Source organism: Grampus griseus (genome assembly GCF_964374135.1).
Source record: "Grampus griseus genome assembly, chromosome: 4".
NCBI classification, from domain to species: Eukaryota; Metazoa; Chordata; class Mammalia; order Artiodactyla; family Delphinidae; genus Grampus; species Grampus griseus.
In genome coordinates, this window is record NC_138997.1 from 103510675 (window position 1) to 103527306 (window position 16632).

At 35.3% G+C, this 16632-nt stretch overlaps 1 protein-coding gene across 2 annotated transcripts in view; it reads left to right on the forward strand.

Moving 5' to 3' along the window:
• Positions 1-1403: 1403 nt before the first annotated feature.
• Positions 1404-16632, forward strand: part of RAB28 (RAB28, member RAS oncogene family) — a 92582-nt gene continuing 77353 nt past the window's right edge. For both annotated transcript variants that reach the window (XM_082653131.1, XM_082653130.1), the window contains exons 1-3: positions 1404-1669; positions 6508-6604; positions 11927-12015. In XM_082653131.1, the coding sequence (XP_082509257.1) occupies positions 1595-1669; positions 6508-6604; positions 11927-12015 (261 nt within the window). In that variant the 5' untranslated portion in view covers positions 1404-1594. The remainder of the gene's footprint in view (positions 1670-6507; positions 6605-11926; positions 12016-16632) is intronic.

Here is a 16632-nt window from a genome sequence, read left to right on the forward strand (position 1 = left end):
TACTTTATAGGATTCCCATGAGGATTGAACGTGAATCCACGAAAAGTAATTAACAAGGAGACAAATATAGTAGTCTGGCATTAATATTGTGGAACTTGGGCTTCCCTGGTGGCACAGTGGTTGAGAGTCCGCCTGACGATGCAGGGAACACGGGTTCGTGCCCCTGTCCGGGAAGATCCCTACATGCCGCAGAGCGGCTGGGCCCTTGAACCTTGGCCGCTGAGCCTGCGCGTCCGGAGCCTGTGCTCCGCAACGGGAGAGGACACAACAGTGAGAGGCCCGAGTACCGCAAAAAAAAAGAAAGAAAAAAAAATATATATATTTATATTTATTTATATAGTGGAATTTATCTCATTATATTTAAATTTCCAATTATGTCTTTTACCTACGCTACTAGACTGAGATCATCCATCCAGGACAGCAGTTCCCAAACTTTTGAGGCTCAAGGCCCCCTCTACACTCTTAAGAATTATTGTGTACCCCAAATAGTTTTTGTTTATGTAAGTTGTAGCTTTCATTACTGCATCGAAATGAATACTGAGAAATGTTTGCTCCCTTAGCTGTCAGAGTGATATACACATCATGCATCCTCTGGAAAACCTCTACTTATACTTGTGAGAACATGAACGAGAGAAAGGAAAAAAATTAAATGAATTATTAGGAAAATAGTTTTGACTTTATTGGAACCCTCAGGGTTCCCTGGATCATACTTTGAGAACTGCTGCTCTAGCTTAAGCGCTTCGTGAATGATCAGATTCCGCTGTTTGGACGAGGAAACCCAAGGTCTGAGAGGAGGAAACAAAGCAGCACCAGAGCTACGTTCCACGCCTCGCGCCGCCCGGCAGCCTCGCTGTGCAGCAGCTACGTCCTTAGCAACCGCCCCCTCCTCCACCAAGTCGCCGCTCTTCCCGGGGCGCGAACCCCGGCGCCCACACTGCTGCAGAGGCCCCTCTCTAGCTCGTTCCGCCTGGCAACCTGCGTCTCCGGCGCCCTGAGGCAGGCCCTGCCCCGCTGCCTCTCATGTGTCCTGCCTTCCATGGCAACCGCGGCGCGCGGCCACGGCGTCACCCCACCCTCCCTCCTCGTCGGGCTAAACCATTCGCTTCAGGAACCTTCACAGGGGGAGATGGAAACAAGGGAATTTAATAGAACGTCTGCGCGCTACTCTGACCCCGTTTTTCTACCTAGCTTAAGTTATACACATCTTTTTTTCTCTTGCCAAATGTCCCTGCGAGTGTGGCGCAGTGTCTCGCCTGTTCGGTTCGAACGCCTCCTTTTCCCAAGCCTGCGGATGGGTCGGCCCGCCAGGAAGGCTAGCGGTCTGCGCGGGTTGGCACAGATGCGGGGGAGCGCGCCCGACGTCGCGCTCAGGGGGCGGGGCCAACGCGCAAGGGGTAGGGGAGGCGGGCAAGATGGCTTCTGACGAGTGATTCTGCCCGGATACCTCCGGCGACCGCTGAGACACCGGGACGGGGGGTGCTGCCCCCACTGCTGCCCTTCTTCCTCTCCCCCGCCCCCAGAGACCCCCCTCCTTCCCTTCCTCCTTCTACCTCGGTGGGGAGGGAGGGGAGGTGGGCCTGGTTCCTGGGACACCATGTCGGACTCAGAGGAGGAGAGCCAGGACCGGCAACTGAAAATCGTCGTGCTGGGGGACGGCACCTCCGGGAAGGTCAGTCCTCGAGCGGGCCCGCCGTGCCAGGCCTGCAGGAACCCCGGCCGGCTCTGGCGTCCTCCAGCCTCCTCCCCGCCCCCCCGGCGTCGCCTTATGTCCCCGAGCCCCGGGGCGTCTGGGCTTGGGCCCGCGAGGTCGTGGCCTGGGGTTCGACACTAATAGGCGCTTGGTGAAGTCCGTCGAGAGCTGTCCAGCTCCTCTTAAATTAAAAAAAAAAAAAAAAAAGGTCATTGCCTAACCCCTGCCTGGATCTCGAACTCCTTACTTTAAGACACGAGCCAGTATCATCTCCCTGGGAAGCTTTCCAGCTTCTCGCCTCTGAGGACTGGCAAGGATCTGCCAAGGCACCTTACCTCTTTTTACTTTAGTCCAGGTCACACTTTGCTCCTTTCCCCCCGTTTACCGTTTCTGATGGCTCCACTGTACTGGAATCTCCCAAGGACTTGACGCTGGAATCAGATTCCTTGGGTGAGAGAATTGGGGCTCCATCACTTACTCGTCGGATCATTGGAGGGCAAATTGCTATCCTGTTTGTACTTCATCTGTAAGATGGGTATATTGATAGGGGTCTCCTCGAAGGGTGAAGTGTGCAAATCCACATTAAATATGAAAATCTACATAAAGCTTTCATAACATGGTGTGCACTCAGTAAATGTTAGTTGCACTTTTAGAGCATCATATTTGTTCATCTCTGTTCCCAGCACAGCACCTGTCAACACAAACATTCATTCAACAAATATCTATTGAACTCCTATTCTGGACTGGTTGCTGAGGGCAGAGCTGCTAACATGACAGAGGGGATCATTGCCTTAAAGTCTGTCTTTCAGTGACAGTTGGTTGAATGAATGAGAGTGAGTGCGTGAGAATATCTGGCAGCCAGTCCCCTTACCTCGTAGGCACAGGTCTTTAACCCAGGGTTGTGGAGCTCCTGAGGTGGAATAAACATTGCCCGGTGCTTGCTCTTTGGAGATGGTCCATAAGATCTTAAAGGGTTCTTGATCCACGCCCCAAATAAGGTGAAAAGCCTCTGCCTGGCCAACCTTCACACCTGTCGCTCCTATCAATGGCGCCAACACTGTTTCTGGGAATATTGTTAGAGTTTGTCTCCTTTCTTCTTCCATCCGCTTTCTCAACTAGAGGCTTCAGAAACGCTGGTTATTATTGTTACCAGTTTCCCGTTTTCGGCTTCACGTTTTCATGTTCCTGGTGTAGTTTGGACCCTGGTTCCTATGGTGACGACTGCTCGATACATCTTCCCTGGCAGTTGGCACTGCACAGCTGCTCCTGTCTTTCGTTCTGAGATTTGAGTTCCTAGGGCCCTAGGGAAAGGTGTCATTCATATGCAGGATTTGGAGGATTCTTGTTAATTTCTTTCTTGCCATCCCTGATATTTTGTTATTGATTTTTATTATTGAGGAAAAACAACTTAATATGCTCTGATTACTTTTAAACATTTTGAGGAAGAAAAGAACTTGGGATCACTTTTCTTTATAAAGTATTAATTATATGACTTTTTGTACACTTGTAACAACTTTTTGAATGGATGAGTTGTTTTAAATGAATCAGCATTGTTTCTAACACCCTTATTCAGTAAAAATTTTAAGTTCTATTTTTATAGTTTTCTCATTCGTATTTTCTTTTGAATGTCTTCTAATTTTTCATTTCCTAAATCTTTTTATGGTGAACTCATAACTGAATTTATTTCCTGTTTAAAACTATAATGACTGTCTATAACACTAATACATGTATAAAAAGACACAAAAATTTTCCATTATCTTACATTCTATCATAATTCTTTAAATTTTTGTTAATTTTTTTCCCCAATATTCATCCATTATCATACATGTATTTCTCTGTTGAAATTTGTTCATAATTTCTATCTAGGTTTTTCATCTAGCCTGTCATACATTTTCCTCTTGTTACTAATTTAGTGTGAATAATTATGATTTTTCATCTCTGTCAAAAATTTTATCTAGTGTACAACAAAGCGTACTTTTTTCCTTCTATATTATTGAATTAGGATTATCATTCTGCTTCAAAGGATAACAGTGATACTGTTTATGGCATTCTGATTTAGTCTTTGTCATCTTGACTAATCTATTTTAAAATTGTAAAGATTGTTTTCTGCCAGAAATTTCTGGATACCAGCATCAGAAATCTAACCTTTTTTCATTATTCATATATCAACTTTTGTTTTTTTCCATACCCTGTTCAGTTTTCAGATTATTGCCGTATTATTGGCAGCTACCAACATTCCCATTCTGTTTCTTTTACTGTTCTTTTCTATTATGAATTCAGCCTCTCTTTCATTCTTACTTGTATCCTGATTTAACTCCTGGCCATTTTTTCTAGTATCAGTTTTTCTTGCTAGTTCTAACTCAGGGCATTTTTATACACCCTTACAAAAGCAATAGAATATTGAGATGACCACTAACAGTTTATTCAAGAGAAATTTAGCTCCTTTTGCTATTAACACGTGTTTCTGTTTCTTTCCTGTTTTGAGTCATACTTTGGATTTTATTATATACTTCTTAAGATTTTTTTTTTGAGGCAAAATATTCTTTTATGGTGTCTTTGCAGTATTAGTAAATGTAGTATGGTTAAAAATTGTTAGCAAAAGTTCGCCAAACAAAAAAACTATAAAGAATCAGAAAAAAAGAGTTACAGATATGAAAGATGGTTGTTCTCTTCATAATTGTTTAAAAAGGATATTTATACAATGACTTCTGAGAAATTATTGAATGAGAAAGATAGCATAATATCTAGATAATTGAAGAGGATGTGCCTCCTTCCCACTGATTCAGTTGATTCTCTGATTAATTTTTATAGTGAGATGTCTGGAGATGGTATAAGAACCCATTTTAATATTCTTTGTTTGCAATGACCTATACTTTTGACAGATTGTACTCTATTCCAATTGAAAATTCTAGCTTTATGTTTGCCTCAAAAGTGTGAGACTTTCAAAATCTAGAAGTCCGATTTTTAGGAAAAGAAACACTAAGCTGAAGTTACATGTGCCTTGAGTTTGTCTTAGATTTATAAAGGTGTTTCAGCCATCCATATATTAAACATTTTGAAATATCTGTAATAGTATAAGTAGTGTTAATTATTTTTCTCTAGAACTCTGAGCCTCTTCACAGATGATTTTGTGCTCTAAGTTAAATAAGCTCAATGGCATAAACAAGGCTAAATGAAAAAAGGATTTAAAAAAGAATGCTTACTTTTTTTTCCCTAATCTCTTAGTTTTTATATTATCAAGGAAGCCAAATGAATTTTCATTTTGGTGTAGTGAGTTTATTTCTCAGAGTCTAGCAGAACATCTTTCTTATGGTGCTCAATAAATATTTGACCAAATATTTTAGTAATTTCTTACAAATGCTGAGTATTTAAATATTAAAAGAATTGGCGTTAGTGTGTGCAAATTGCCATTTATATGAAAAATATGGTTCTTATGTCAAAGGGATTTTAGGTCTTTTTGTTTAAAGGAATTGAAGTTTGGCCAAGTTTTCTTTTGCACTACTGTACTTATGTTGTAATTAATTATAGTAAGCTATCTTGGAAATTTTATCTTAGTTTTCATTATTTAGGAATTGACATCTAATTTTAACTTTCAAAATAAGAAAGAGCTATTTTTCCTTAACTTTAGGAATCTGTCTTGAAGAGCATAAAAGCTTCATGAAACTCCCTTTCTCTTCTTTTTGGGGAAGTCTACAAATAAATAAATAATACATTTAAAATGTTTAAGAAGCTTTTGAGTTATTGAGTTATTTCAGTTGTTACTCGATTATTCTTTTGCTTTGGTAAGAAATGGTATCCTAAAGAAACTCTAGAGTTTTGAATGTAACTTAGAGTTGTTATTTAAAAAATGTATATATATATTTGTTCTGGTTATAATATTCTTGTGACTTTTAAGCTTTATGGTTCTTGGATGGACTATATTTATTTTTGTCTGCTTAATATTAAAAATATCAACTTCTTAATTTAAAAGATAAATATTATCAGTCATTCTATAGAATAATTTTCATTTAACAAATTTTAAAAATAAATTTATTTATTTATATTTAATTTTTGGCTGTGTTGGGTCTTTGTTGTGGTGCGGTGGCTTCTCTTGTTGCAGAGCACGGACTGTAGGCGCGTGGGCTCACTAGTTGTGGCACGCGGGCTCTAGAGAGCAGGCGCAGTAGTTGTGGTGCACGGGCTTAGTTGCTCCATGGCATGTGGGATCTTCCCGGACCAGGGCTCGAACCCGTGTCCCCTGCACTGGCAGGCGGATTCCCAACCACTGCGCCACCAGGGAAGTACAACATTTTTAATATAGAGAAAAATTAGACATGTTTCTTGTGGGGGGAGAAAAGAAAGGAAATTCTATAAATGGGCTTTCCTCTCCTTAATTAGTTCTACTTCTTATTGGCTGAGGGCACAAACTACTCAGATGTTTAACCTCAGAAATGAAACATCTCTGAAAGTTGTATTGAACTGATATATAGGGACATATAAGATTCAGATCTTTAATCATGTTGGTTTAGTTTTTTCTGTTGATAATTCTCAAATTCGAATTTCCAGCAAGGTGTAGGGAGCTTGACAATCAGGGGATTGAAAGAGATTTAGCTGATTAGTCTGTTGTTGCCACTGATAGCTGGTTGGCAAGTGAAATTTACCTGGTGGAATGTTAAGTCCCTCTTCCCCTTGTAACTGATTAGAACTGCTTAAAGTTGCTTGATGGATTAATGGGAGTATAAATATTAAGATTACTTAATAAGATTTAGTAGTGATTTTATGTTTACATTTCTAAAACAAAGACATTAATTTTGATATTCTGTGCATCAATTTTTTAGACCTCCTTAGCTACGTGTTTTGCTCAAGAAACTTTTGGGAAACAGTACAAACAAACTATAGGACTGGATTTCTTTTTGAGAAGAATAATGTTACCAGGTAAGAGACTAAAATGTATTAACATAGAAAATTGTCCATATCTGACAATAAGGGACATAAGCAGAAATGTGTAAAATAAATTTTGGGGCTGTTTGTATGTGAAAATATATATAATCAGTAAATCTATCTTAGGGAGGTTAACTTTCATCAGCATCTACCATGAAGACATACTGTCCATGTGTGTAAGGAAAAAGTTTATATCCTCCCCACTCTCCCAGTGTTTCTGACCACTGCACATTTCTTGTGGATAAACAATAGTTGCTTATAAAATTCTAAAGTTAAAAACAAAATCAAATGCCATGTAATTATCAACAGGTATTGTATGAACTAAATGTGAGAAGACTGGAAAGGATTATTTTTTTAAATATTATTTTGATTAACCTCTGCTTCAGTTTTTTGTTTGAGAGAAAGTTGGAACAGAAGTATAATGTAGCTATGGAACTTCTGTGCTCTAATATGTGAATGCTGTTTTATGCAAGGCAGCATGAAATTGCTGGCATTTAATAGACCACTAAAATTTAGGGTCCCTAGGCACTCATAAAAATACAGTTTGAGCATTCAAGATGTTTCAGTTCACCATGCAAAGAAACTATTTAGATGCCAGTTGCAGCACATTTTGTGGGAAATACAGGGAAATAATAACAAAAAAAGAGTGGTTTCTGTTTTAAGTTAGTTTCTGAACAATTGGGGCTTTAAAATGCTCTGTCTATTCACTTGTGCTTAAATTATATGTTTAAAATATTTTATTAAAAGCAGTTTATCTTGATTGACTTCATAAACTAGTCCATCTTTCTCCTCTCTGAGGAAACACATTTGAATAAAAACAGTTGCAAGTGTAGTGTCAGATTCATATACTGGAACGTGAGTGATATAGTGGGAAACGGTTTAATAAATTATGATATTTTTGAAAATGTTAACCTCTCAAATGCTCCATCTATCAGACAACTCTATGAATGTTTTAGAACAGCTAATGAAAACTCTTGGTAATTGAAGGTATTCTGCATATCTCACTAGTAATATACTCTCTTATATTTTGTGATGGTTGGTATTCGGCTACCAGTGAAAAATAAATTAGAAGATATAGCTTGAGAAAAGAATTCCAGTTTGCCATTACTAAGTTATTATTCATAAAGAGGTTTAATGAGAAACGTGTATTTTGTTTCATTTGTATTTTCTTTTAATGTATTCAAAACTGAAAATCTCATTTTTATTATTCTCACTCTTATGGATAGGTTAATACTGCTTTCAGAATATTTACAACAGTCACTAGTAGAATACATGTACAAATCCCATAATATACATACTGAAAACTTATTTTGCAACAGTTTTTTCAGAGATGCCAGTTGTACACAGAGAGCCTCAAAGTGTATTTAATTACTGACTGTTTTGTTTTCGATGATAATTAGCAAAAGCACTGACTTTCTATGTTATTAATATTGTTTAATTTTTCTGATTTTTCAGTTCAAAGACTTAAAGGAGCAAGCATCTATGCAAACATTAAAAACATTTTAAGACTGGTTTTGGACATTTTATATATGTAATATATATGATAATTTCTGATTTTTTGCACAATACTGATTTTTAAATTTTGATGACTTTGTAAAAAATATTTGGTATTTTTGAAATCCAAATTTATAATATATTTTAGAGTTAGAAAGTACTTAGGTTAAAAATAACATTAGGAAATATATACTCTTAATGAATATATATTTTAATTTTCCTGATTAAGGTTTTATTTTGATGGACAGAGTTCCAGAAAAATATCTTTTTTTATAAAACGGCAGTTGGTTTTATTCTATTTAATTGACTCAAAATTGTGGTAGAAATTTCAGTAAGAAAAAAATTTTTAATGTAACTTGATTTTATATTAATAGGTACATTAAGAAATGAGGTTAATAAATTAAAAGGTTTATATTATACCCTTTATATACTTTAACTTTAATTCATTGTGTCCAAGGATTAATATTTATATCATTTGCTAAAACATTACAGGCAGCATTAATTGAATTTATGGTACAGCAGCATAGGAGGCAAATCTAATATTTGTTAGTATTCTAGTAAGTCTTCTGTCCATTCAGATTGTTAGAGGTGTAATACCTCCTGTTCATCTATTGACATTCTCTTCATGCAAGTTTTCAAGGTCATTACTCTGCAAATACTCATCCATGTTAGTATATTTCATGATCTGGTATGCTGTATAGTCTGGATGCAACCACTGTGCAGATTTTACTGCTTAAAATAGTGTATCTGTTAGTCAGAGATTCTGCTGATAGAGCTTCTTAAGAGCCTTAGTCAAAATACTTTCAGGAAGCTTGTGGGTACAGTCAGTAAACAGTGTTCTACTGTGAAAAGGATTTCTAAGTCTTTAGTACAAGAAGTGGGCAGACTTGTGTTTTTAGTTCCATCTTGACTATGCAGCACTTTAAGTAAGGTTAACCAAGGCACCAAGTGTACTTTTACAAGGTCACTGTTGAATCCTCTTGGTGGCTTTGATTCATACCAAAAGCAACTTACCTGTATTTTGTCACCTCATTTATTTATTTTTTTCCCTAGTTAAATGTCATTGCTTACAGAAGAGCAGGAATTTTCTAGTATTTTGCATTTGGGATTAGATTGCTGACAGTTTCCTCCTTAACATTCTTTATTAGTTACAAATTTATATTAGATGGATTCTTGGTTTTTAAAAATTTTTCAATGTTGATTATTTGAAAATTCTTACATAGCTTTATAGGCATGTCATTTTGAAAATATACTGGAAGCCTTCATATGTTTTTGCTTGCAAAAACTAAAAGGAATATTAATTTGAATTCTATATTATTTTGTTTCCCAAATAGGAAACTCCCATTTATTTTTATTTTTATGTGTTAATAAGCCTAAAATTCACATGTGGAAGTTAAAAATACTTTTCTAGATACATGAAATAACTATGAAGTCAATATCATTTGTTGTAGCTATAACGATAGCAAAAGTTTATTTTTTGGCTAGCATTGTGTATTAGTGGGTTATTAGTAGTGCATAGCTATTTTTATCTGAGGCACTAGAATATGTGTATTAAAGAAAAACAAGCCAAGAACAACAAACAGTGTTTATTTGGAAAAGTATGGATTTAAAAAATCCTCAGCACACAAATATAAACCTCTCAGGTGGGAGATAGTTATAAACGATTTAGAGTCAGTCTTGAAATGATGTAGTCAGAATTTGAAAACATGTAATGAAGATCATGTTTCTAAAGTTACAGATAGGATAGGATCTAAATATCATAAGTAAATATCAGAAATTAAAGGAAAAAAGCTTCATATTTCTTGATATGAAGTTAAGTGATAGGATTTATTGACCTTGAAGAAAATGGGATTAAATGCCCTTTATTAAGTGTTGCCTAAAATCTTACTTAAAAAAGTTAATATTGTTGAGTACTGTTTTTTTTAGTAAACAAATAACAAGAATTTTGAGAGTAAAATGAACAGAGTACTGCCTGTTTATCTAGGGGCTTCTGAAACTATTTGATATACTTATAGTGTCGACTAGCCCCTTCTCACCTGCTTAATTTGAGACAGCATTGTAGGAGAGTGAATTTTGAGTATCGAAAAATTTAGATTTTTAAGATATTGGGTTCACATAAGTTGTTGCGTAAGTATTAGTCTGTGACGTTTTGATTTTTTTATTCATAGACCTTTAAGAACATTTCGGTCATTACTCTGTGAGCGTTGAAAGTGTGTATATTTGGGAATGATGACGGGTAATGAACTTTAGTAGCTCTCATTAATGCTAATGGAAGTTACTCATGTAAATCCTCTGCAGGTTGGCAGATGGAACAGACCTACATCCAAATAATGGAAAGATTGTAATACAGACCCAACAAGACTTAGAGTTAAGGGTAAAACTTGGCTGCTTAATCCAGTGTCGTACTTTCTTTTCAGTTGCAACGTTGAATGGTGTGACTAACATTCTCCAGTTTTAGTGTTTTGCATTGGCATAAAAATTCATATCTATATAATCCTTTTCTGGTTTGTATTTGAAGTGAGACTAGTTTCTTAGTGTCTAAGTTTTTGAGTTTTCCTGATTTGCAAATCATTCAGAAAGATACATTTTTGGTGTGGGAGCTCATTTTGAAGGTACTAGTTGAGATTTTGTCTGCCTTTGGGAGAAAGCTGCATAATTTTATTAGGAGAAATAGTTTGAAATGTTAAACTGTAAAGCATATCGAACTTGATCTTTAAATTTTGTAATTGCATTGATAATAGAGAATAACATAATTTTTTTAACAAGTAAATATTTTGCAAAATGGACAAAAGAATTTTAAAGATTGCCCTTTAGTATTTTAGAATGCTTTTATATGTTTGTATGGGGAAGAGATTTGTTAGACTATTTTATGAGGGCTTTGAAGCACATATTATAATTTGTTTCAGTGGAACGCTTTGAACAGGTATAAATGCATCATAACATTTAGTGATATACTGGGTATGTAACCTACATCAGTTCTGAAGAGGGCTGTCAAAATGTTCATATTTTATAGGTTAAATTTCAAAACATATAATTTTAAAATTATGTTCACTATTGTATATAGTAGCTGACATTCAAATTTAAAAATTCATTGAAGTTGAAACTGGGGGACCATTTTTGTAGTCTATTAGTAATCTGTGAGTTTTAGAACCTATGGAGTTTAGAACTTATAGGAAAATTCATTATGTGTAATAAGGTACATTAGTATATAAAGTTCACTTTTAATTTTTTTTTTTTTTTTTTTTTTTTGCGGTACGCGGGCCTCTCACTGCTGCGGCCCCTCCCACTGCGGAGCACAGGCTCCGGACGCGCAGGCCCAGCGGCCATGGCTTACGGGCCCAGCCGCTCCGCGGCACGTGGGATCTTCCCGGACCGCGGCACGAACCCGTGTCCCCTGCATCGGCAGGCGGACTCTCAACCACTGCGCCACCAGGGAAGCCCACTTTTAATTTTTAAATTATATATCTTATTCCACATATAAGTGCTTTATTTTATGCCCTGTTTAAGAAAAGAAATTCTTTAAGGTTTAAGAAGTTTGTGAATTAAAGCTTTTTTTATTTTCTTCTGTTTTGAAGGTGATTATAAATGTGGTTTCATGGAAATGGGGTAAAGTGTAAATCTAAATTTCCCACTGTTATCTCTTTTGACAACATTATTTCACAATTCCAAATATGTGACCATGTGAACATGCTGAATAAAAGACAAATTAGGTTCAGAGTTTATCACTGTGACTTAATGTTCTGTGAAACTGTATTCAATTGTTATATTGTTCCTTAACTTTTTTTGTATTCTTAGTTTTATATTCATTTTTTTGTACTCTAGGAAACTTGAATGTTACTCTTCAAGTTTGGGACATAGGAGGGCAGACAATAGGAGGCAAGATGTTGGATAAATATATCTATGGAGCACAGGTATGAAACAAATTGTATGATTATTCCAGTACTGAAGATACTCTCCTTACAAACACACAAGCAGGTACACACACACATACATGCTCTTTCTACCTTGATTTTTATCTGATATGTAAGGAGACTGATTTTACATTTGTGCTAATCCTTTGATTTCATCCTCCCCCAAAATCATGCTTGGAATGATTTGGGTCAGGGAACTGGATGACTCTAATAGCTTTCATATGCTACTTATATTACTAATACTGTTATTGTCAGCAGTTGAATACATGCAGTGATAAATGATATTTTGATATTTAGTAACTGATTTGGTTCTATGGACGACTTACAGAATACATAAATTGAATGATAAATATTAGAGAGGAAAATTTAATTTCATTTTAAGTTGTAAGGACAAAAAGCATACATATATGCCTATATATTTTTGTGCCATGAATTAGTCTATTAAATATTTATAGTTCTTCAGATTTAACAGATATATCAATATATTGTATCAGAAAGCTAAATATGACTAATTATATATATGAAGCACATACAGCATTTTAACATTGATACTCATGTGTGGTGTCTTTTCAGAAGAAAATCTATGTAGAGTAAGAAAACCACTTGAATGATTATATAACAAAAATTCTTTGGTATATTAGCTTATATAGACATAATTTATAAGTTTTAAAATTAAATTATACAAATAGAAAATATACATAGTAGTAATATACTTAACAAATTAATTACTGACATGGTGTTTATTTTTGCTTTTCTACTTTGAGTTAGTGTGTATCTTTCATATGATCATGAGGTATTGGGGGGATAATATTCATAATCCTCACTTAGTTTTTTATTGGAGTTCGATATTTTAAGTTGAGAATCATAACATGGTTATGTGGAGCTGGGTTGCTCATAAGAAATGAATCTAGAAGATGAAGACAGAATATTAAGCACTCTGCTGTATGAAGTTTGATACTTAACAAATACCATTGCCTTAATTTTGGGTGGAAAATAGATTCTGAATTATAAAATATTCAGAGAAGGATGAGGCTCATATGGTTCTTAATCATGTATAAAGGCCCTAGGGTTTTGTTTTTTGCGTTATTGATATATAGACTGGGCTCTGAGAACCTTCTTTGCCTCTTCTTCTACATTGTTCTTTGTCTCCTGGAAAATATTTCTGCTCACTTAACATTTTCAGTTGTGACCATATGACTTAATATTTTATGACTGTTCATTTTTCTCGTAAAAAATATTTCTCAGGTTTTTGTGTCTGGCTTTTTCATTGTTGTTTGTTTCTGTTTTAAACTGATTATGTTTAAAGTAGATATTAAGCTAAAGAAAAGTTGCTGGACAGAGATTTGTGGGAAGCCACAGTCCTTGTTTCATTCACCTAGTTGGTAAAATGGGATTTGAAAATAACAATCTCTTTCCTCTTTGCTCCATTAAAATCTATCTTCATAGACACATACTGGATTTAAAAAAAATGAAAACTAGATTAGTCAAGCTTCTAATGATATTTGACTCTGAATGTCAAATAGATTAGCTTTTTATGGTTTATAGATATATCTAAAGTTAGTGGAGAATGGGAAGTTTTTATGCATTTCAGAGTAAATAATAATAAAACATTCAATTAATACATTTTTTTCACTTAAAAATTAGGGGAATGTAATGTTTATGGGTTAGACTCTTAATTTTACCTTACTTTAAATCATTAAAAAATTTATTGTTTGATTTATAGAAAATTTAAATTTATTAATATAAAATTATTATATAAAAATTAGTGTTGATATGACAGTCACATAATATAAAATTAACAATTTTTACAGTATATAACCAGTGGTATATAGTACATTCATAATGTTGTGTGACCATCCTGTCAAATCATTTCTTTACAGTGTATGTTTTATGCTATTACATAGCTGCTTAAAGTCAGCAGACATTAATGGGCAAATTTGTAGAAATTTAAAAAAATTCCATCATTTTTGAGGATACTTGAGTTTAGTGAAATGTCTGTTCTTTTCTAATGTACTTCACATCTTGGGAGAAAGAGAATGTCACATGAGATTTCTGTTTCGAAGGTACATGTTGATTTTTTTCTCTTTTGACAGTGTCTTACATTGTTTATACTTTACAATCTCTGTAAATCATATACCCTGTTTTATTAAAAAACAATGTAATAAAGTATTTCTAGGAATTTCATGAACATTTTCATGAAATTGTCCCAGGAAAGTAGGAATTTTGAGATGATAAAATGAGTTGTCATAAATTTTCTCTGCTTTCCAGAGATTCTAAATTAAATGCTATGTAAAATGCAGTTAAGTACATTTGCCACTAGTTTCTTTTGTTAAAATACATGTAAATTTTTTACCCAGGCCAGAGAAGCTCAGACTACAGTTCACTACCATAAATTGGGAGAAACGTTACTTTTAAAAAAACAGTGCTTTCATAAACATTTTAATAGCTTTTAATAATTTTATATAATTACATAACTATTCTTCAAAGTGGATCTATACTGTTTCTAGAGTTGTTGTAGATGCTGTACATTGCCCATCTCACGAATACTTTGGATTTTTGTGCACATGCTACATGACAGAAATCTTTGAGAAGTGTTTTGACAAGCTGTTTTGAGGACATCAGTATAATGTCTTATTTAGGATTTTGTTTTAGGTTCTCTAACTTATGTAATGTGTATGGAAAGAATTATCTTACACATATCTGGGCTATTAAGCTATGTGAATTCATTTTTCTAAAGCATTTCTTATCCAGGAAGAAGCTTATTTGTAGGCTGGAATTAACTTAGCTTCAAATAAAACTGACTATTTTACCCTCTTCACTTTTTCCCCACCAGTTGCATTAAATTTTAGTGATAGTATATTGAATAGTGTTGGTTGAAACAATATTGAATAGACACCGAAGAAAGAATTAGTGAGGTATTTTGTCAGAAACTAGTTCTAAGAATTGAAGTATGTCCCAGTTAAATTCCCAGAGTTTAAATTAACTTAAAATTTTCTAGGAGTCTTCAGAAAGATGTTATAGGCTATTTTTCATAGTGGTTACAAGCAAACACACAGTACATAGTGTTTAGTGCCCTGTAACCTGTGGCTAACAGAGGCTAATAACAAGCCTCAGAGAAGGACTGGATGTTTCATTTTTGTAGCTCTTTCCGTCCTGGAATCTAAGTGGTTTGCAAACACTGCCCTACTGAGTATAAACTCAATGAAGTGTACTCATTTGTGAGGTAGAACATAACTACTATTGTGTACCAGTGCCCCACACAGATGAGCCACCCTGTTAACCACCAACAAAAGCCTGTGGTGCCAGTATGACAACTGGGGAGAGAGCATATCTCAAAGTTGGACTCCCTGAGACTCTCTGCTGTCTTTTACCATGAATTTTTTCATTGGATATTTGTCAACTTATAACTTATTATATTTACAGACCTCTCTTGCATTAGTGTTCCTTCTTACAGGTTGTACTTACACAGCAAAGTACAGTATATGTTGTTACGACTATTGTATAATCTATATGATTTAATTCATTTGTATATATAATTAAAAACTAAAGTAGATTATTTGTTGTACAAATCAAGGAGAAAAAAATACCTGTATTTTGGAAATGGGTAACTTTCACTAAATTGTATGTACTGTATCTGTTAAATTTTAGAACTAAATTTTGAAATACCTTATAATACTGTTAAGTGTTGCCACAGTGTTTGTTCCTTCAAGACTGCTGTCAGTTATTCCTTTGAAAATGGTATCCATTTGGTTTACTGACTCATCATGCTTACTAGATATGGTGATAAGTGAAATAGATGAAAACAAAGTACTATATAATATTATGTAATATTTACTAAAAGTCTTAAGGTTTATAAAGAGAAGCGGTGGTAATATCTTTTGGCAGTTGTGGGGGCGAGGTGGGGAAAGCGAAGTTAAGGCATAGAAGATGGAGGAAATTTTTGTGAAGAATTCAAAGATGTAGAAGGATTTATTAAACTTGAAGTCTCATTTCCAAAAGTCATGGCAGAAAGGTTTAGAAGGAGGAGCAGGTGGAGGGTAAATTAGGAAGAGGAAGCACAGGACAGTATGGGGATGAAGACATAGCAGAAGGATAAATGGTGGATAGGTGATAAAAGAGGGTATCAGGGACATGAGATATGGTGGTGGGTTTGGATGGCCACAAGATTGCCAAGAAACAGTTATTTCCAGCAGTTCCCCGTAGATTCTTCTTAGACTTGAGTTGTTGCCAAGATGTGTTGCATTTCCGAGGGAGTTGTACTTTCTGATAGTTTTTTGAAAGGAATCAGAAGAGAACTGGATTGATTGATGGGGTGAGAGACTCAGGGGTTTGAGGGTACTTATATTATAGGCTCCCAAAGAGATGAGTACTTAGAGGTCTAGCTTTGGTGTGCTGAAGCTGGTGGGTAGAGGCCCTGGGAGTCCATGGCAGCTTGTATGAGTTTTGGTAGTTTGTGTGTTTCAAAGAAGTGGTTCATTTCATCTTTGTTTTCAAATTTGGGGCTATGGAGTTGTTCATATTATTCCTTCATTATTTTTTTAATGTCTGTGGGAATCAGTAGTCATGACCCCTCATTAATTTGTGCCTTCTCTTTCTTTATCTTTCTGTCTCTCTGAC